Here is a 19,896-nt window from a genome sequence, read left to right on the forward strand (position 1 = left end):
CAATGTTGGAAAAATATCTATCGGTATACAGAAACATACTTGTTCCAATACAACACAGCTGCATTGATCAAAAACTCGTTTCAAGCCTGAAAAGTGTTTGATCACTTTCACCTTTCACGTATCTGACTAACGCCAACTAACGCTCGTGGTAGAACAGTTGCTTACACAGCATGTAATAAGATATTAAAAAACGTTGCAAGTGGTGCCGTAATTTTTGATTCGTACATTCACGGTTAATGTGTTTGTTTCACAGTAAATTTTACTGGTAATTCAGCTTAGATCAGTCGTATCCACATTTCCGCGATCCTTCTTCTCTTTGTGGCTATGCATCCAGCATGTGGCCACAATTCCGTGGTTTTTATTCGTCATATGGCATTTTCAGTCGTCAGTCTGCGTAATGAATTTATTCCTGGGAATAATCTGCAGGAAACAGCAAATGAGTAAGAGATAGAGACAGAGAGAGAGAGAGAGAGAGAGAGACTGGGTAATGCGTAAGACTGACAATGAGAAGGAAGCAACGATTAGTTCCGGCTAGTGTCAGCTGGAAGGGGAAAAAGTAAGTTGATAGAACTGTGACATGACGTCCCAACGCCGTTCTGCGTAGGTTTCCATGATTCTATCTGGAGTCCGAATGGGGAAAACCCGAATGAGTGTAGAGCGTACGGCGCATATTGATTGCTCAAACGTATTTTGGGAAAGATAGGAACTCAGTAGATTAATCGGTTTTCAATGTTACTTCAAACTTTATTGGGCCCGATTAATTTCATGGAATAATATTTGGGTACTGAAAAGCGGTAGAAAAAACTGAGTGTAGATCTTAATCGGTTTGAGTAATTTCTTTTAACCTGCAGAAGTGTTTCTTGGTGAGATCTAGATTGTAAATATTGATGGGCTCTATAACAAACTGTTGACTGAATATACTCTTCAGTCAACGAACGAACAATGCTACATATTGCACACAGCATTATCATTCCATTCACTGACGTCATACACGCGGGGACAATTAGTTTAAAAATCAGACTGGTCAGTAGTATGTAAGACCGTGGTAGCAACCTACCACCAGTAACTGTTATAGCGACTGTTGCTTATCATATATTCGGAATACTGATATCTTACTTTTTTTTTTAATATTCACTGATATCAGAGTGTCAAATAATGATTTCAAACGAACGGCACACGGGAAATGTGGTGAAATGATCTTCGGTAAGAATATTCGACCAATCCTTTCACGGATCCCTTCACAGCTCCATTTTCTCGATAATTCCTACCTCCTAGCCAATAGCCGAAGCCATTTCATCGACGCGCTGAAGCAGTCGTTTCGTAATTGGCTGGTACCAAATTAGAGTGCACGGTGCAGTTTCATTCGCGATGGAGAATGATTAGTTGTAAAAGGCACTGGGTTGATATTTAACGAATAAATAATAAAACGTTAGATCAACGATTTAAACTTAAATCATTACAAGTTTATCTGAGAATTTATTTGCTGTTTACGGAACGAAGATTTTAATGCGCACGCGCTCTCTACGGTGAATTCCACCATACACAACCCAAGTCTTCTGGACAACACGTAATTGTAAATTTTTTGTTGGATTCGATTTGTACCAGAGAACAAAATTAATTCGCGCTGGACGTTTCATGAAAAGACTGAATACATTATTTGTACATATTAATTTTGCTAACTAAATTTGATCACAGACATTTAATGAAATAACTAACCATAGGTGCTTGACAGATTACCCAAGAAGTAAAAAAAAGCATTTTTACGAACAACAATGGAATGTTATTACATTACATTTCATTTAGATTTGTAACTACGTTTAAGGTTAGCAACATTTCAAACTTTCCAGTGCGTATCTAATCCTATCTACATGTGACTCCATAATGTTGCAAGCTACAGAATGCTTCAAATGAATTTTGATATCTAATGTACTCTTGCAAAGGATAGAATTATATTATTACATTCAACTAAAAACTCCAAACTTCTTTTAGAATATGTATGCTTTATTTTTGCAGAATCCTCACCTCTTCTAGAAACTAAAGTGTTAGAATGGCTCAAAGATCACCAATTAAGAATCCGCCGAGTACTAAGGCACTGCAATTTCATCAAGTAGAAAAACAGGAAAGCCAGCACTCTGAATCACCGTCACCCAATCAAAGGGTACTCATTTTGTCAACCCCTGTCAAGCTGAAAGATGGTACTGTGAATATGAAGCAACGAACGATACCGCTTAGAGTTGATAACAGTCAGCTTATGATAAAGGCTGGAGAAAACAAAAGCAGAGTTGTTTCATTGAAGCGAAATCACGAAGCAGTGCCGCTGGCTTTGCCAATAAATCAGCTGAACCAAAAAACACCAACTTTTGTAAAGAACGAAGTTGGTCAAGTGATGGGCAAGCTTATTCCGCTTGGAAAATTTTCTAACATTAGTCCAAATACATTGAGTCCTGCCAATCCTACTCCTGCTTCTGCTTCTACTTCACCGATTGTTTCAGATATTGGTGTTAAAAATTTAAGAAATGAAATGTCCAAGCAAAATACGAAGTCAAAGGGGTACAAATTGGTTAAACTAGATGAAAAAGTAATTGGAGCAAACGCTGCTGCAGCTGAGAAATTTGAGGAAATTTTGAAATCAAAACAAAAAACAAATACTAGCTCTACATGTCAGGTGGCTACTAAACATACTGCGACAGCTTCGCCAACGGTAGTTACACGAGTGAAAAATGCTGAAGATCAATTGATAACCATAACAGATGATAAGCCAAAGAAACAAGTCCACTTGGTCCTGAAAGGATATGAAAATATTGCCAGTATTGGTCAAACTGGAACCAATATTAAACTAATTCCGTTAGAACAATGGGGAATGGATACAAAGCTGAATTTTTTGAAAACTCAGTCAAGAAGCTCATTTATTTCGCAGCCAAAAATAGTGGATGTGAGAAGTTGTGCTATAGATGAAATAGACGGACTAGGTGACTCACATTTTGATGACAGTAAGTTGAATCATCACTATGACAAAGGGGACTTTGATAGCGATGACGTATTGGAAAAAGATCCGTTGGACATTGAAGGTTTGAGCAAAGAGACCAGTTCATTTCATTATTTGTTAGATAAAAATGCGGAAGAAGATGATAATGACTCGCCGAATGCACTGGAAATGAAAAAACTTAACACAATAGATGTAATTGATTTCGAATGTAACACCTCGGCAATGGGGGGTTTGAGTGATGTCCAAATTGCTACTTTGGTGAAAAATAAAAATACGAGCAGCTTCAAATTAGATAATCAACTAAATCCCGAAAGTAATTATTGTCCAAAGAAAAGCAGTGATCTTTTGGAAGATTCAACCAATTGTTCAGCATCGAGTAAAATAGCTGTGAAGGGCACGAAGGAACATAATCCTGTTATTGATGGTTTGACTGAAAAGAGTAGTAAAGACGACATACGATTTGAACAAAAGTATGCCGATTATGAAAATCTGTGTAAACAATTTCGAATTAATCAACATAACGTTACGTCCAGAGAAACAGAAATGTTGTCCTATATCCACAACCTAAAGAAAAAGCTTTTTCGATTTCAGAAGAATAGATATCAAACATTGGCCGCTATCGAGCAAAGAGAATATCTTGGTATCAGTAATCTATCGACTATTCAAAAGCGATTTATAGAAACACAATTGAGGAATTCTAACAAGACGTCTAAAAAACCAAGGTTTACTAAAACAGATATAGTTATGGCTAGGGATATACTTAAGGCAACTGGTCCGAGGGGTTACAATAATTTGAGAAAACTTTTCTCCCTTCCTGGCATAAGCATTATTGTTAAAGGAATTTCTAAAACTTAAAGACAAGTTGAGTTTGCGAAATTATTTGGGATACAATGAGAGATAAACCCCAGAAATGTTGGTAAAAAAAGCCTGATTGTAAACAGTAAAAGATTTTATCCAGAGGGATAATCCGAGATCAAGATGTTTTAGAGACTGAATTACCACTGAAGAGTAACTAATGTAATTCTAATTTCAAAATTGCACTATATTTTAATTATTTAATTACGTTCTGTGACCTTAAAGTGTTCAAAACTGTGACAGTTATGAAATTACACAGTCTAATTATTCTATAATCACTTGATTTAAAACTGCAACTGAAAAGTCTTTTACGGTTTGAACGTTGGACTTTGTAATATTATCAATTCCATAATTATGGCATTGTACTTTTTAATTTTATTCAACACGTTTGTTAGCTAAATATGAACCAATTAGAAGGCCATGAGTATTTTTTACGTGCAATAATTGACCGTTAAATTAGTTTAGTTGTATGTATATGACATGCATGAAAATTGTATAAATGTAACTATGCAAGGAGTATAATTTGCGTTTAGAGAAATTGTTATGTATACTCATAATAATGAATAAAATCCGTATCATATCGATATTCTCGAGTATCACCTATACATGGGTGTAGTCGCAATTGAAAAGTTGAAGAGCTCAAATAAATGCACAAATTACACTCTGGAATTTTTTCTGAGTGACTGAATATTTTTTCAATCACCATCCTTCATCATGACACTTAATACAGCTGTAAATTGAAACAGACACCTATTTGTAAAAACATTAATCTATAACTTGAAATTAATGTATCCACAAATTTTTAGAATCTCAGCTAATGGTATTGAATTATACAAATAAAAGTTGAAATTTTAATGGTACGTACATACATCTCATTGAATTAACTTGGCATCAACTTATTTTGATACTCAATTGAAAATGAATAAACAATCAATCTTTTAGTGGAATTCAGGAATTTATAATTTCAGAACTGAAAGCTGTCATCATATGCGACGTAATTCAACTGCATGTTGGCGCGAAACTTTACGCTTGTTATTTTTGTCCAATTTTCAACACTAGTTAGTTAACGAAGCACTGGCCTACATCACTGGCTAGACTCTACAGAAACCCAGAATCAGAACCACGGACGTGGAAATAGTGAAATGATGTAGTTATTAGCTTGGTTATTCAATGCTAACCTACTGTTCTTGATACCAGTAACTTGTTATTCAATTTTTTTAATCTACGAATTCCCGTTACGGTGGTTCTATTGTCTGGCCGCAACTTTCGTGATGTAGCACACAACGTAATATGGCCGCTACCTCGGTTTTACAACTGAAATGTATTATAAATATTTCAGTGGGTTTCCTCTCACGTCTCTAGCAGCTCGACAAATCTATCCCGTGGATGTGAGCTTGGATAGGAAATCTTGATTCTGATCAGGAAGTAGATATTGCGGCAGGCATGGTGGTCACCTCTCTATTTGTAAACCTTGTAAACTCAGGCAAGTAACGTTACTTAAAGTTGCCTTAGATTTACTTCCACATGCAATTAAGTTATAAATCAATACTTCAGGATCCGGTAAGTGTAGAGCGATAAATTCAGCTTGATTTTGTTATTTTTTTAATCCATTAATTCGACTAGCTTTGGATCACATTCCTGCATCTAATGTAAGATGCATAGTGTACATGGTCTACTGTATTTAACATGGCGTCATGCGGCGTAAAAATAAACAATAATTCTTTACGATTTTCAGGCTCACAACGATGAATAAACGCCGTCGAACTTCGTCCGTTGCAAGTCGTGGTACTGAGGATGATCCCGACGACGTACAACCGGAACCAACGAAACGACGACGAAAATTAGATCCGGTAACATTGCCCTGTCATTTTCTGATATTACGGACGCAATCTATAAACAATAACTTATTGATTCAATTCATACTAATATAATAGAATGGGAAAAAACTTACAATGGTCGGCAGATTGTTGTAGATATGGCTCTGAAGATATACTTAAAATAATTTCAAATTCGGAGACCTTGTAAATGCAAGTTGATCCATCTGCGAAAGACAAATGAAATGACAAAAATATCTTTGTGAAACTTTCACACAAACATACTTGCAACTTGGTAGAAATATTGCTTCCCTTTCTAGTAATTATATCATCGAATTTAGCTGTATTCATTCAACACTTTCCATTGATATCTTGCTTCTTGTAAAGTTGGATTCCAATTTGAATATGCGATGCCGTTGTATTATAGGTTGGATTAGCCAAATTTCAATTAGAGATTTATCATTGCAGAGTGATCTTTGCCAGCAGCTATATGATGTTCTTCGTAATCAAAAAAGAGAAGATGGAACACTGTTGTGTGATGCTTTTATTCGCGTACCAAAACGCAGACAGGAACCTGGTTATTACGAAGTTGTTACAAATCCAATTGATTTGTTGAAAGTTCAGCAAAAGCTCAAAACCGATGAATATCGAGATATGGATGATTTGGCAGCTGACATTCAACTTATGGTTAATAACGCTAAAGCTTTTTACATGGTATGTATTTTTTCCAAATCAACAACTCGTAATTGAATTTGATGGTTAAAAGCAATGAATTAGAACAAAGATTGATTTATTACCTAGAGCTAAGCAATCGATTTACATTTTGATTGCCCGTAAGGTAAAACTGCTCATAGTTACAGTTTATCCTGTTTATTGATATAGATATAATAATGCGGTAACTTTTGACATTTTGTCCAGCGGACTTCTCCAGAGTACAAAGATGCAACGGAATTGTGGGAATTATGTCTGAATACTAAAAATCGGATAATGGAAGAATATGAGGATTCTGAACCAAAGGGGAAAATAATTCTTAAGGTTGGCAGACTGGTAAGATAATGCAAAAAACACGTGAGTTATATATACAAGAAGCTTAATATTAATATGTCCTTTATCAGGCACGGAAAGTAACAACTCGTCAGGATGACGCTGAGGACACTTCTGAAAGCTCTACCAACCCTGATGAAGAGTCTATGCAACCATATGAGGATTTGTTTGCTGCGGTCATGGCTGCAACAAATCCACAAGACAATAACAGACCACTACATATTCCATTTCAATTGAAACCTTCCAAGAAAGTTTGTATTTTCACTGAACATTCCAATTTTGTTGTTACAAATTTTATGTCTATTTGAACTTTTCATTTTCTCGTATAGTCAACGAATGTGGTTGCAATATGAGAATTGTGATGTTCCATTACGCGCCAGGAAAATTGCAATAGAAATACACATTTTACTGCTTCATAAATTACCTGAAATTGAATAGTGTGAAATTTAATTTGCAGCTGTACCCTGAGTATTATGAGATAATTGAGAATCCAGTGGATTTGAAGACAATCGCACGCCGGATTCAAGAAGGAGCGTATGCTGGACTGATTGAAATGGAAAGAGATCTCATGCTCATGTGTCGCAATGCTTGTCAGTTTAATGAACCAGGTTCTCAAATATACAAGGATGCTAAAATGTTGAAAAAGATAATCGTTTCTGCAGCTAAAAAACAGGAATCTAGCGCTACTGGTATGGTACCAAAGCTCACTTCTACTGCAACTTCTACTAGAAGTAAAAGAGGAAGAAGTGCTGGCCAGTCCCTTGTAGCAGTGACTGCTGCACTTGCAGATGAAGATGAAGATGAAAGTGACGACGAAGAGGAGGAAGCTAATGACGGAGAAGAGTCTGACAATCCACAGTGGCAGTTATTTCAGACCATAAAAACTGCCCCAAACAGTCAAGGTGTGTTTCGTTTTGTTTCAATAAAGGTAGAATATCTTCAAAAATTAACCTCGAGTTGTGAATATAGGTTTCTTGATTGAAAATCTTTTGCTAGTAAATTAACTTATTTATGTATGTGATATTCATTTATATGAGTGAAAGTGGTGAATTAGACAATATTTTATTTTGGATCTACAGGCGTCCGGATGAGTGAATACTATTGGAAATTACCATCTAAACGATTATATCCTGATTATTACAAAGCAATAAAAAATCCAATATCACTATATCAAATACGGACTAAAATAAAGGTGAGATACAAAAACCCATGTAAAAGGAACATTTCTTACAATTCCAATGCATGTATCGACTGACGATTTGATATGCAAAAACATCAATAAATGAGCTGACACATATTAGTTTGTTCAACTTACATACATATATGGATTTCTTTCATAGAAGGGGGAATATGGCACTGTCAGTGAGGTTGCAGGTGATATGAATATCATGTTTGAAAATGCTAAAAAGTATAACGTCCATACGTCTCGTTTGTATAAGGTAAATTTGCATTGCAGAAATCTATTTGATTGAAATAAGCAGGAAATAAAATTATATGTTTTCATAGTGTGCCGCCAAGTTACAGAAAATTATGCAAGAGAAGGTACAGGAACTTCTTGAATTTGATCAGGTAAAAATTAACTTTTTTTCTTGTGATTAAACCATATTTTTTTAAATCAGTCGTAAGTTGATAGTTGGCCAAATTGAAAAAGATGATTTAATCTGTTTTCAAATTTATATTTTTTAATTTCTATCTCATCTATGAAATAGATCTAGTTAATCTGATATAATTTAAACCAATTCTTCTAGGATTCAGAATCAGACAGTGATTCAGAGAATAACTTGCAGCAACCCAAACTGATTAAGCGTGCATCAAATGTTTTGACTCGGGGAAAATATAAGGACAATGTGCCATTAAAAAAGAGACTGCATGTTCTTGTAAAGTGTGTGATGGAATACGTTGTAAGTAATTCCAATTTCTCGTGTTCATATTTCTGACAATTAATGTAATACATGATTGGTGAAATTTCAGTGTGAAGATGGTAGGCAGCCTATGCTTATGTTTATGGAAAAACCATCAAAAAAATTATATCCAGATTATTATCAAATTATTCAGGAGCCCATTGATATGTTGGGTATTGAAGCAAATATCAAGGCTGAAAAGTATCAGAATGAAAACGAATTAATTGCGGATTTCAAGGTGAGCAATACGCTATTTACACGTTGTATTAGCAGTTACTTTCGTTTCACGTAAATATTCAAAGTAAAATTTTTAATACTTACAACATGCGAGAGCTCATTAACGATATTTATAGTTGATGTTTAATAATTGCCGCCAATATAATGAAGAAGGGTCTCTTATATATGAAGATGCAAATGTATTGGAAAAGGTTTTGATGGATAAAGTAAAAGAGCTGGGACCCTTACCAGAATTGGTTAAACCAGTGAAATCTGCAGCATCTACACCGACAAGGAATGTAGGGTGAGTAGCTTTGGAAATTTTGTACTATAACAGGTCACACCAATGAATTTACTACTTATTATCATACCTAATGATTTTATTGTATGGTGGAATCCTTTTCCAAAGTTGAAAATATTTCTTGGGTTTTTATAGAAGGCCAAAGAAAGTTGTACCGTTGCATGTGCAAAAATTACGAACAATGTATGATACAATAAAAGACTATCACGATGCTAAGGGCAGACAGTTGTCCCAAATATTCATGAAACTTCCAAATAAAAATGAGTATCCTGATTACTATGAAGTTATCAAACAACCAATGAACATGGAAAAGATTGCCTCATCTTTAAAAAATAATGGATATGATAATCTGGATGACTTAGTATCAGATTTCATTCTCATGTTTGACAATGCTTGCAAGTATAATGAACCGGACTCTCAGATTTACAAGGTTTGAGCATTTTGTATCTGTTATTATATTCTTATTTTTCATATTCAATTTTCCTTTGTTAACTAAATCACTTATGGTACAGGATGCACTGATTCTACAGCGATTAGTGCTCCAAACTAAAGTACAGCTGAGTGAAGATGATGAAAGTGTTCCTGATGTAGCAGCTGCTGTCCAAGAAATATTAGCCACTATATTCACAGCATTATATAACCACCAGGATGAAGAAGGCCGATGCTATTCGGATTCAATGGCTGAACTCCCTGAGCATGATATGGTTGACGGAAAGAAGTATTGAAAACTTTAATAAACAGTTCTTCCCTCAACAGTTTTTTTTTCATTAAAGTATTCAACCTACGTAGAAGTAGATTAGGAAGATAGCTGAATTGTTGTCTTAATGCTGCAGTATTTGGAATTGATAACGTACTTCTTAACAGGGTGAGAGGGCTGTCTTTGGATTTGATAAAGCGTCGGTTGGATAGAGGAGTTTACAAACGATTGGATAGATTTCAAGAAGATGTCTTTTCGTGTTTGGAGAGAGCGCGGAGACTATCCCGTAGCGATTCTCAGCCTTTCGAGGATAGTGTAGAGCTCCAAGCATTTTTCCTGCGAACACGGGATGACGTTACTCGCAGCGGAGATCTCTTGCACTCACCAGCTCTTAACTATACGCTTTTAGATCTCTCTGCTCAAGTTGCTGACTTAAAACGTACCAAACTCCAACAGGAGTTGGCGCTACCGCAAGAAGAAGAGAGCTGCGATGCTGTTGATGTCAAGGTGAATACCCTTTTCCAATTGTCCTAAATCTTGGAATTGCTACTTTTGATATGTAGGTGAGACAATGAAAGATAATTAATATTAACTGTGGATTACGTTTAGGATGTCGGTAATGCTAGCAGTGTTGGTGGTAATAGCATTGGCGATGGAGGTGCAACTATGAGTTTCAACCAGGAAGTTTACAGAGCTGGTGATTTTGCGTATGTAGAGCCCACAGAGCGAGGCATGGAATTGAGTGTTATACGGATAGAACGTCTATGGACTAATGCAGAGGGTCAACAAATGTTGTATGGAAATATATTTTATCGACCAAGTGAAACGTACCATGTTGCCTCAAGGAAGTTCATAGAGAAAGAGTTATTCAAAAGTGATTCCCACCTTGCAGTACCATTGTCCAAAGTTGCAGGACGATGCTGTGTCTTGAGTGTAAAAGATTATTTTAGAATGCGGCCTGAAGGTTTCCCTGAAAAAGATGTGTATGTATGCGAATCACGGTATTCCACAAAGGCGCGAGCATTTAAAAAAATCAAGGTGTGGAACTTTGATCCGGATCATCTGAAATTAGTTCCTAGGGAAAGACCTTTAGAGCCTAAACGTGTCGTTTCTGTGTACAAAGAACGTCTTGAAAAACATAAAGAAGAAATAGCAGAACTCGAAGAAGGCGAGAAGCTAATTGAAAAAGAAAAACCGGTAAGAGACTTGGATTAACTGAATTCCAATTTAGAATACATTATTCAATTCTTAAGTGTACTAAGTTTTACTGAGAGAGCTCTTATCAACAAAGTGGCTTTGGTCATTTATCTTCATTTATCTTTATGATGCCTTGTTTGCACTTGGAAGATTATTACTCATCTGCAACCAACAACTTTTTTATAAAAATTGAATAAGTTTTTACACAAAACATTACAATGAATTGAAAAATATTGATCTTTGCAACAGGATTGTTGCTACATAAATTTATCTTATGCAACTTGACGAATTTCATGCTTCAATTTAGACACGTATCCATACAACCTTATCTAATCTAACTCACATTACAGAATGTGATAACGTTCAATCCAGACGACACAGAAAATACATATTATGAACAGTATAATACTTGCGTGGGACCTATCAAAACGGGTGACTTTGTTTATGTGGCAACGGATGGAGGTAGACAGCAAATCTCACAAGTCGATGCTCTATGGTCGACAAAAGAGTGAGTATGTTATATTTGCGCCTATAATATCATTAATGATCACGGACACATATATATGTGTAACAAACATGCCAGTCTCTGGAGAATTCTGAAGTACATTTAACATTTTTCAGTGGAAAGTGTTTTTTCAAAGGTCCATGGCTTTTAATGCCCTCAGAAATTCCGCATGCTCCTACAAAATTATTTTACAAACAAGAATTGTTCCTATCTACCGTGGATGGAACACATCCGATAGTTGCGATCGTTGGCAAATGTGCTGTACTTGATTACGGGGAATATGTATGTAGTAAGTATTCCTTTAATTTGCTTGTACCATCTAGTGGCAAAACCAAGGTGCAACAGTAACGTTGAATGACTGATCAATATTCATTCTTGAGGCAAATGTTGAATTTTTTTTCATCAATATTATTATTACTTTAGTATTGATGTATTATTCACTAATATTGAATATTTTTAATGAGACCTCCATTATTATCATGAAATAGGTAGACCAACAGAAATTCCAGAAGATGACGTTTTTATATGTGAATCTACATATGATGAAGTGAAAAATTTAATGAGAAAGCTTGGCCCAGAAGGATTGAAGAAATTCAATCATAGTTCAGTAGTGACGGACGACGAAATCTATTTCTTTCGGAGGCCAATTAATCCACCTAAAGTAAATAATCGTTTTGAATAGCATATAATTAAATTTTTACAAATTATATGCACATTAGTAATTATGAGAGTATTGAAACTGTGGAACTTTAAATATTTGTATGTCCGCAACTAACTTCAGATCTATATGGCTTTGCATGTGACATGTGTGTTATAGGTGCCAAGTGAGGTGGCTCAGGCTCAAATCCAAGTCAAGGCAGTTATACCTGCCACAGCTCATTTTGAAATGGTAATTAATAACTGAGTTAATACAGCGTGGTAGATAATAGACGAAAGATTTTTAAATATGTGCATGTTTCTCTTTCGTTCTGCCACAGAGTAAAATTATAAGCTCATGCTATCGAGAGATTTAAATTATTACACTGATTTCCATACAGATCCATAAAGTTTTCAATTTTTAGTTAATTAAACTGAAGTTCCAATGAAGAACATTTGGAGCCTGTGTAAGAAAATTATCTCACTGAATCAAATGTTGACTAAATTTAATCGCTAGAATAATATTTCTTTGAAGAAATGTAGACTGTGGCATCGGATTATGCCAAAAAATATCGTGTCCTGACATGTCTATAGCATGATTATACATTATTCTGTGTTTATGCATGTTTCTCTTTTCATGCCGGCATATTTGCATTTTTGTTTTTTATTACTCGCAATGTTTGTTTCTCTAATTTTACTCAACTGTGTAAATATTCATATCTGTTAGCATAGGTCTAAGTTACATTACGATAGATTTTTCTCTCAAAATTTAGTGACAATTTCCATTTGACGTTTCTTAATGAAAATTTAATATTCACAAATCACATTTGTCTATTCAAATAATAGATACTAACTGTACATACCTTGGATTTCTAGGACACCTTGAAAGATATAACAACAACTTATTGATGACATAATATTCTACTTCAATAAGAGATGAAGATTATACGCATGAGTTGATAAGTCGGGTTTAAGGAAATACTGTGTAACTTGCGTTGTTGTCTAGTCTCGAACTTTCAACCACTTCGAAATTCAGTCAATTCCCGTGTTTCCGTGTAATAATGATACTGCAAATGCAGACTTTTATATCAATAGAGTACTTCAAAGGCGTCTTTAACATTACAAGTTGATTGAGTTTTATAATTGATATTTTGAAATGAACTCTTAGTATTTACAATAATACGCATATTATCAATTTTCCACGTTAATGTGTGCTTAGATTGAAATCTATGGATTCTCTTAAGCAGTGCAATCCGTTTATATATTGTTTTCACACAGGTTATATAAATTTTCCGAGTAATTAATCCACCATTAAGTCTCATCATTTTGGATAAAATTTGTCTACCTTCGAGTATTACAGTGATATGGCTTTAACTTTGACATTTAGATATACATAATGTGCATCAAAAATAATGGTAATCAAATAATGCTGCATTTATCTAATTACTCCTTATCCTGAATTAAAACATCTGTTTGGAGAGAACTGATAAAAAAAAAACTTTTAGAACCCATTGAACACGGATTAAATTTCTGGTTACAAAAATAGCTCATGGCAATAGATAATTTAAGATAATATAACGTAAATGGTATAGGAAGCATCACCATTACTGCCGAAACTGGAGTCCGATGTATTAAACATGGGAGTCGGATTAGGAGTTGGAATAGGAGTTGGTGTAGGAGCTGGGGAGGACAGCATGGATGCCGGCGGACCGCCGTCCGTTGGCTCTGCTGAAGCTCAACCGATCCTCACAAACGTTCAGACACCTGTTTCTGCAAAAAAGGTACACTGTGTACAGAATCACTAGCCTAATGATTTTTTATCTATTATATTCTTAATTTCATATTATTTTCATTTACAGAAATATGCCAGCATATTTTTTCGTTTTGCACTATTTAATTGTTTTCTTATGTACTTAGATCGACGAATAGTTATGTTTCCCTTAAAAGGTGTACCAAGCAATGTTTATTTGTAAGACGGTGACATTATAATTTGTGTTTTCTTCTGTTTAGAAAGCCACTGGTAAGAAATTAGTTACGGGCTATATTTTGTATTCGAGTAAAATGCGAACGCAGATTACACAAAACAATCCCGAATCGTCGTTTGGGGAGATTAGCAGAATTGTTGGCAACGAGGTACTTATTTATTTTTTATTATTGGTTTTTGGTTTGTTCAGAGGATTCTAAAGAAGATGTCATTTATACTTTTAACTATAATATGGTGACCGAGCTGGCTGTAACTGCATTTATTCCGGATAAAAAAAATTTTCTTTGAATATACATAACAATAATATTTTTAATTTCATATATAGTTACAAAAAGACCCAAGTATCAACTCAAATCTAATCCTGATGGAATACTTCTCAAAATTGATTATCTGATTGAATGCTGTGCATGATGCTGATAATTATTCAACGTAAAGTATGCCTGTACCATTTATAAGGCATTGGATTTTTGTACTTTCTAGAGAAGTATTACTCGATTATTTTACGAATGGTTCTACAGTATTATTAAAGAAGGCATACTATTATTTCTTAAACGGGACTAAAAAATTGTAGCATTAGAATTTATATCTGTCATTTATGTGGGACCTGATCATGCACTGGTCGAATGTTTACTTGTAATTGCAGATCAATTGGAATTCTGATCTTTTTAAATTGGTATCTTCACTTTACATTGAGTTACCTCATCATCTTGACATTATTTAGTATTCATATTACATTTTAAATGCGTTCTGAATGGTCAATAGTCGTACTAATACAGATATCGATTTTATTAACTTCAAGATAATAAGTTTAAATTTGATCGAATGTGTATTACATATTATAAAATTACTCTGTTATTGAGATTTATTTCTATAAGAAGTTCACAATTAATTATGTGCAAATAGCTACTTCAGCAAATGATGTGCTGCTTGCGAAATTAAGAATTATGATGTATAGGCTTGAATTAAACAGGTTTGTGTTTTCTTGCAAAGGTTACATACAAAGAACAGCTGGAGGGTTCAATTAGGTGCAATATGGTTGTATCCTTAGAATTTCTAGACGTCCATCTATCTAATTTTGTAGCTCAATTTCATGGTTTCTAGATCATTCAGTTCCACTGCTCTAAAGTTATATTTCTTATGCCATTTAGCATTATCCATTCAATGACTATTATACTCCATCTGTATGCGACTAGTGGCTTTTCTAAAGCCATTTATATTGTACGAATCATGCGGTGCTCACTCTCTAAGGTCGTCATATTGAGTTTATATTTCATTAAATATAGGGAAATTGCTGTCAAATTATTAATGGTTCTGGGAAATTCTATCAGTTTCTCACTTAAAAAGAAGAAGAATATTTACGCTATGATCATGCCGATGATAGTAGATCTTGATGCATTCTCACCATTGTAATAAAGCAATCAAATTCCCAGTGAAATTGCAGTTGAACAAAAATTCATGATTAATTTTCTTGTATTGTACTGAAATAAACTTGAAAGGTACGTATGGACACATCTTCTTTGAAGCCTCGTAGGTTTTTCTGGTGGTTTACTCCTATCGACTAATAAGTCAGCTCAATACATAATTTTTAGCTGCAAGATCACTGGAAAAACCTCAATATATTACAAAAAATGGAAACTAGATTAGCGTGGCATTTTACTTTATAGTGGAGGAAGCTGCCTGCTGGAGAGAAGCAGGCATGGGAAGAACGAGCAATCAAAATGAACGAAGATGGAGGACAAACTGGTAGCAAACCAGTCACTATCGTAGGGGTCGGTCAACAGCCTGACCAGGTTTTTGAATGTTGCTGGGATGGATGTGACTGGCAATTTGAAGACATGACTGACTGCATTGATCACTGTATCGCTGAACAAAATGGTCATGTGCAGGCATCTTTTGCAAATGCTAGTGCTGGTATGTTTTCAATTTTTTTTTTAAATCCTAGTAGCTTACACCTTGAAGTATTATATTTATTTCAACATATTCAAATGTTTGCTTTGCAATCCTGTTAGTTTTTTTATTTTCAAACTGTAATAATGAAATTCCCTGGTAAAAACTAATGTTTCCAGTAATAAATTCGTAATAATAGTAAATGTTATGATATTCTGGGTGATGCAATTGATTTTGTATTACAGATGTTGAGTTTCAATGCCAGTGGCGTGGATGTGGCAGGACAAAAAAATCTGTGCCTCCATTCCCAAGTGTACAGCGACTTGCAAGGCACGTCAAAGAAGTTCACATTCTTAAAAGCAATGGACGAGTTGTTCCTCCGGCAGAAAGGAGCAAGTAAGCATTATCTGCATTCTATTTTTATAGTATTACTAAACTTGACTGTAGAAAATTGTATAATTCCTGATAAATCACCGATTCGTGTCAAACAACTACTCTTAGTAAAGTTGCTTACGTCTACACATGATATTTCATGATTGAAGTTATTGTTTTTCAATGTTCCAGAAACTATATGGCTTCCAAGGGTCCAACAATACTTCCGCCAATGGAAACTGGTAAGAAAGATTATTCTATATTTCAAATTGCATGTGTAATTAAGTATTTTTAACTCAATTATATATATAATTATAACTTTACTACAGAAACCTTAGCAGCTGCAACACAAACAAGTGTTATCCCTACTGTTAAACAGCCAGAACCAGTATTTATTACGGTACCACCTCGACCAAGCCGCGTGTTGCATTCTGACGCTTATTTGAGGTACATGTATATTAAAATAAAATTATTGCTAGAGATTTTTTTTCCTTTGTTTTCAATAGAAAGTTTTGAAATATTTCGTTTTTCCAGATATATCGAAGGTCTGAACACTGAAAATCGTTATATATCAAATTGGGATAAGCAAATGAACGCCAATGCCGAAAACACACAAATTCCAGATGTTGCCAAGTTGCCCGCAGAGTGGCTAGGTAACGGTGTAGGTAATCACGGGAATGTTGTCAATGCCTTATGGACACTCAGAGATATGATGATGCGCGACGTACTGGCCATTAACAAATCATTATAGTTCATACATCAATACATCAACATATAATACTGCCCAATGATTATGTACTGAAACACAAATGACTATTTTCATGCCTGTCAACACTAGATGCTAATAAACTAATATCCATAATAGCTAATTATCAGTATAGCCAAGTGCCAAATCACAAGGTCTTAGCATTGAAAAATTTTGTAAGTAATTTATTGTTCAACCAATAGGTATGTTTTTCAATTACAATTATGTCTTTTTATGTCACTGTATAAATGCTGACCAAACTTGGAAATTTTATTTGTATGCTGGAGGAAAAGAATATCGACTTGGCAATCACATACAATTTTCAAATTTGAATATACGTTAACAGAAAACCGTAGAAGGGGCTATACTTTTTACGGCATGAATTATTTAACTCGGAAGTTGATTCATCTAACGTTGACAGGTGTCACCATATGAAGTAGCAGTAGAATTATAAGTCGTTTGTCACAAGTACTATAATGTAGGTACATACATAGATAGAATTAAACCTACGATTGGCAGTGACTTTTTTATATCAAAGATTGAGATTGTTATTTGTACTTGAACTTTGGATATACATTTATATGTATCAATCAAATAATACTTCGAACAAATAATATCTAAATCTTAACTCCTCATCTCAAAAATCGGATACTCGACCTCCGTTTTGCCAATCACCCCATTTTGTTGGATCCTTCTCGGCATCACTAATTACCTCTCCAGTGCTTGGATTTGTTTTTACAAGCATGAGGTCAATGAATCTCATGCCTGGGGATACTCCTGCAGAATGACATTTTTTTCTGTTATGACAGAGCTTTTTTACATTATATGAAAATTTTATTAAAAATTGATTCTTATTTACAGTATCTATAACATTATATCATGATTGTTGTTAATTTTTTAACACAGGAACTAAACTTTGAACCGACATTAGATTCAACGTGATATAATATAAAGGACATTGAAGTCGTATGTTTTTCAATTCGACCAATAAATTTTGTATCATTAATTAGTGTAAGATCACCGTTTGTGGAAATTTTAACTATGAACTTCATCCTCATTTAATTATTTACTGTTGCAGTTGACTTACTATCTGTGCTGGATAATATTTATCGAAAATAATCCATTACAATAAATCACTATTTTTAAATTCAAATTTTAGAATTATTACTATTGAAATTATCAGTATGTAATTACGTATTTCATAGAAACCTAGTCCATATCGTACTTGGAATTGGCTCCAACTTGAGCTTTTTACGAAATGCTTGCATGCGCTCGGATGGCACAACCTTGCTGTTTCGATTTTCTTTATCCGATGGAGAAATTCCCACAGTCATGTTTATTCTGCCTAATTGTAAGTGATTATTATTCGTTATTACCAACATGATTTACAAAAATTGATGATGCTCAGCCTTCAAACACAGAGTAAAATTTTAGTCATTAGCATTTATTTACATTGAGTCGAAAAAGATATATTTTACAATTTTGTATTACAGTTATCGCAATTTTTTTGATGACTCATAATTGAATGTTCTTAGTGGTCACCGCATCAATATAATGACATGCCAATTTACTTTTGCTAATGCTTCTAACTTGTTGCCATACAGCTGCTCCACTGAAATTCATTCTTGTAGGCAGCATATTAAATTGGAGAGAACGCAAAAATAGTTTGAAAATTAATCCCACAAATGTAAGAAAGGTGTAATTACTTTGACCCAATCAAAGAAACAAAACAAAGTTTCAGTTATCTAGGATACGAGCAAATATACAATAAGTAACTCGTGCCCAACTTCATATATATGCACTTCGTAGTAAGTGTGCAATCCCAATCAAATGTTTTCATGCGCGTGTGAAGGTATAAGAATGTTGCTTGAATCTAATTTATTCTCTCACAATGCAATGGAATTCATATTTCTTTGATAGGTAGGTTTGTACAGTAACTATTCTGTGCATTTTTACAATTTCTTTGTAAAAATTATTTTATTGCTAAAAGTCTGATACTCGTCCTTTTCGTTCCCAATCTCCATAACGAGTAGGTTCGGGACCGCGAGGTCCACCGACTTCTCCAGTTGTTGGGTTTGTATTATTAGGATGGGGTTCTAAGGGTTCCTTTTCTTGGTATGGATGTTTACCTGCCTCTAGATCCTCCAGTTTACCTGTACAATTTATTCAAAAAATCGATTGTCAACTGGAAATCAGAAATATTTGACAATCCGGTACTTACCTATGGGAGTGCGTTCTCTGAGTTTTTTCTTAAACTCTTGCATCCTAAGGCTTTCCTCATCTGAGCCTGTTTTCCCAGTCGATGACAATCTGGTGGTCGATCCCACTATTTAACATTACACAAGGTTAGTTCGTTTTCTAGACCTTCGTATTTTTGGACACAAAAACACATACTTGCCATTATAAAAGTAGTTCACTCGGGTAGCTAATCTTTTGAATTGGCTCATGTTGTTGGTTGGATTAAGAAAATAATGATATTTATTCCACTATTTGATATTGTACCCTTTACGATTTCTACGACAAGTTCACGATATAAGCACGGACCATGGAGGCACTGACGGAGGTAGAAAGAAGCAAAATCTTCGCCAAAAATTGCAGAAATATAACCCATCTAGAACGTGCACCACGTATGCTTCGCCGTCAAAGCACGCCGTGCGAGATAGCAACTATTTAGGATGTCTATGATTAGGATTTAGATACGTAGTGACTTCGTCTCTCTCTAATTCACTACGCATATTGCTCCGTGGCGCATGCAT

General features: G+C 34.7%; 3 protein-coding genes across 9 annotated transcripts; 2 read left to right on the forward strand and 1 right to left on the reverse strand.

Moving 5' to 3' along the window:
- The first annotated feature begins 337 nt into the window (after nt 1-337).
- Nucleotides 338-4,649, forward strand: LOC124221127 (uncharacterized). 6 transcript variants are annotated; one of them, XM_046630838.2, is made up of 2 exons: nt 338-556; nt 2,014-4,649. In XM_046630838.2, exon 2 carries the CDS (start codon nt 2,048-2,050, stop codon nt 3,839-3,841), a length of 1,794 nt encoding a protein of 597 aa, XP_046486794.1. In that variant the 5' UTR covers nt 338-556; nt 2,014-2,047; the 3' UTR covers nt 3,842-4,649. The 6 variants fall into 6 exon arrangements, with proteins under 6 accessions (XP_046486794.1, XP_046486793.1, XP_046486791.1 ...); XM_046630837.2 differs by lacking the exon at nt 338-556 and adding an exon at nt 854-1,203; XM_046630835.2 differs by lacking the exon at nt 338-556 and adding an exon at nt 1,310-1,846.
- Nucleotides 4,650-5,209: 560 nt separating this feature from the next.
- Nucleotides 5,210-18,591, forward strand: polybromo (protein). The gene is made up of 27 exons (XM_046631600.2): nt 5,210-5,324; nt 5,577-5,691; nt 6,124-6,369; nt 6,574-6,702; nt 6,771-6,950; nt 7,157-7,601; nt 7,779-7,891; nt 8,040-8,138; nt 8,206-8,268; nt 8,448-8,600; nt 8,671-8,838; nt 8,954-9,120; nt 9,253-9,547; nt 9,630-9,835; nt 9,982-10,321; nt 10,424-11,011; nt 11,362-11,519; nt 11,633-11,805; nt 12,005-12,177; nt 12,334-12,405; nt 13,745-13,933; nt 14,163-14,285; nt 15,801-16,047; nt 16,269-16,419; nt 16,588-16,637; nt 16,725-16,842; nt 16,930-18,591. Exons 2-27 carry the CDS (start codon nt 5,587-5,589, stop codon nt 17,144-17,146), a joined length of 4,968 nt encoding a protein of 1,655 aa, XP_046487556.1. The 5' UTR covers nt 5,210-5,324; nt 5,577-5,586; the 3' UTR covers nt 17,147-18,591.
- Nucleotides 18,564-19,846, reverse strand: LOC124221526 (succinate dehydrogenase assembly factor 4, mitochondrial-like). 2 transcript variants are annotated; one of them, XM_046631635.1, is made up of 3 exons: nt 19,539-19,846; nt 19,362-19,466; nt 18,564-19,293 (listed from the first exon to the last, which is right to left on the reverse strand). In XM_046631635.1, exons 1-3 carry the CDS (start codon nt 19,585-19,587, stop codon nt 19,124-19,126), a joined length of 324 nt encoding a protein of 107 aa, XP_046487591.1. In that variant the 5' UTR covers nt 19,588-19,846; the 3' UTR covers nt 18,564-19,123. The 2 variants fall into 2 exon arrangements, with proteins under 2 accessions (XP_046487591.1, XP_046487593.1); XM_046631637.1 differs by having other exon boundaries at nt 19,535-19,846.
- Between the last annotated feature and the right edge of the window lie 50 nt (nt 19,847-19,896).

This window comes from Neodiprion pinetum, chromosome 6 (assembly GCF_021155775.2).
Source record: "Neodiprion pinetum isolate iyNeoPine1 chromosome 6, iyNeoPine1.2, whole genome shotgun sequence".
NCBI classification, from domain to species: domain Eukaryota; kingdom Metazoa; phylum Arthropoda; class Insecta; order Hymenoptera; family Diprionidae; genus Neodiprion; species Neodiprion pinetum.

What these genes read in the sequence shown, in the direction of transcription:
- LOC124221127 (XM_046630838.2), top strand. Translation starts at nt 2,048, where the DNA reads ATGGCTCAAAGATCACCAATTAAGAATCCGCCGAGTACTAAGGCACTG.
- polybromo (XM_046631600.2), top strand. Translation starts at nt 5,587, where the DNA reads ATGAATAAACGCCGTCGAACTTCGTCCGTTGCAAGTCGTGGTACTGAG. An exon ending in TTCTTAAGGTTGGCAGACTG is followed by an intron (nt 6,703 to 6,770) that starts GTAAGATAATGC and finishes GTCCTTTATCAG; the next exon opens with GCACGGAAAGTAACAACTCG. An exon ending in GCAGAATTGTTGGCAACGAG is followed by an intron (nt 14,286 to 15,800) that starts GTACTTATTTAT and finishes TTTACTTTATAG; the next exon opens with TGGAGGAAGCTGCCTGCTGG.
- LOC124221526 (XM_046631635.1), bottom strand. Translation starts at nt 19,587, where the DNA reads ATGAGCCAATTCAAAAGATTAGCTACCCGAGTGAACTACTTTTATAAT. An exon ending in AGTGAACTACTTTTATAATG is followed by an intron (nt 19,467 to 19,538) that starts GCAAGTATGTGT and finishes AATGTTAAATAG; the next exon opens with TGGGATCGACCACCAGATTG. An exon ending in CAGAGAACGCACTCCCATAG is followed by an intron (nt 19,294 to 19,361) that starts GTAAGTACCGGA and finishes TAAATTGTACAG; the next exon opens with GTAAACTGGAGGATCTAGAG.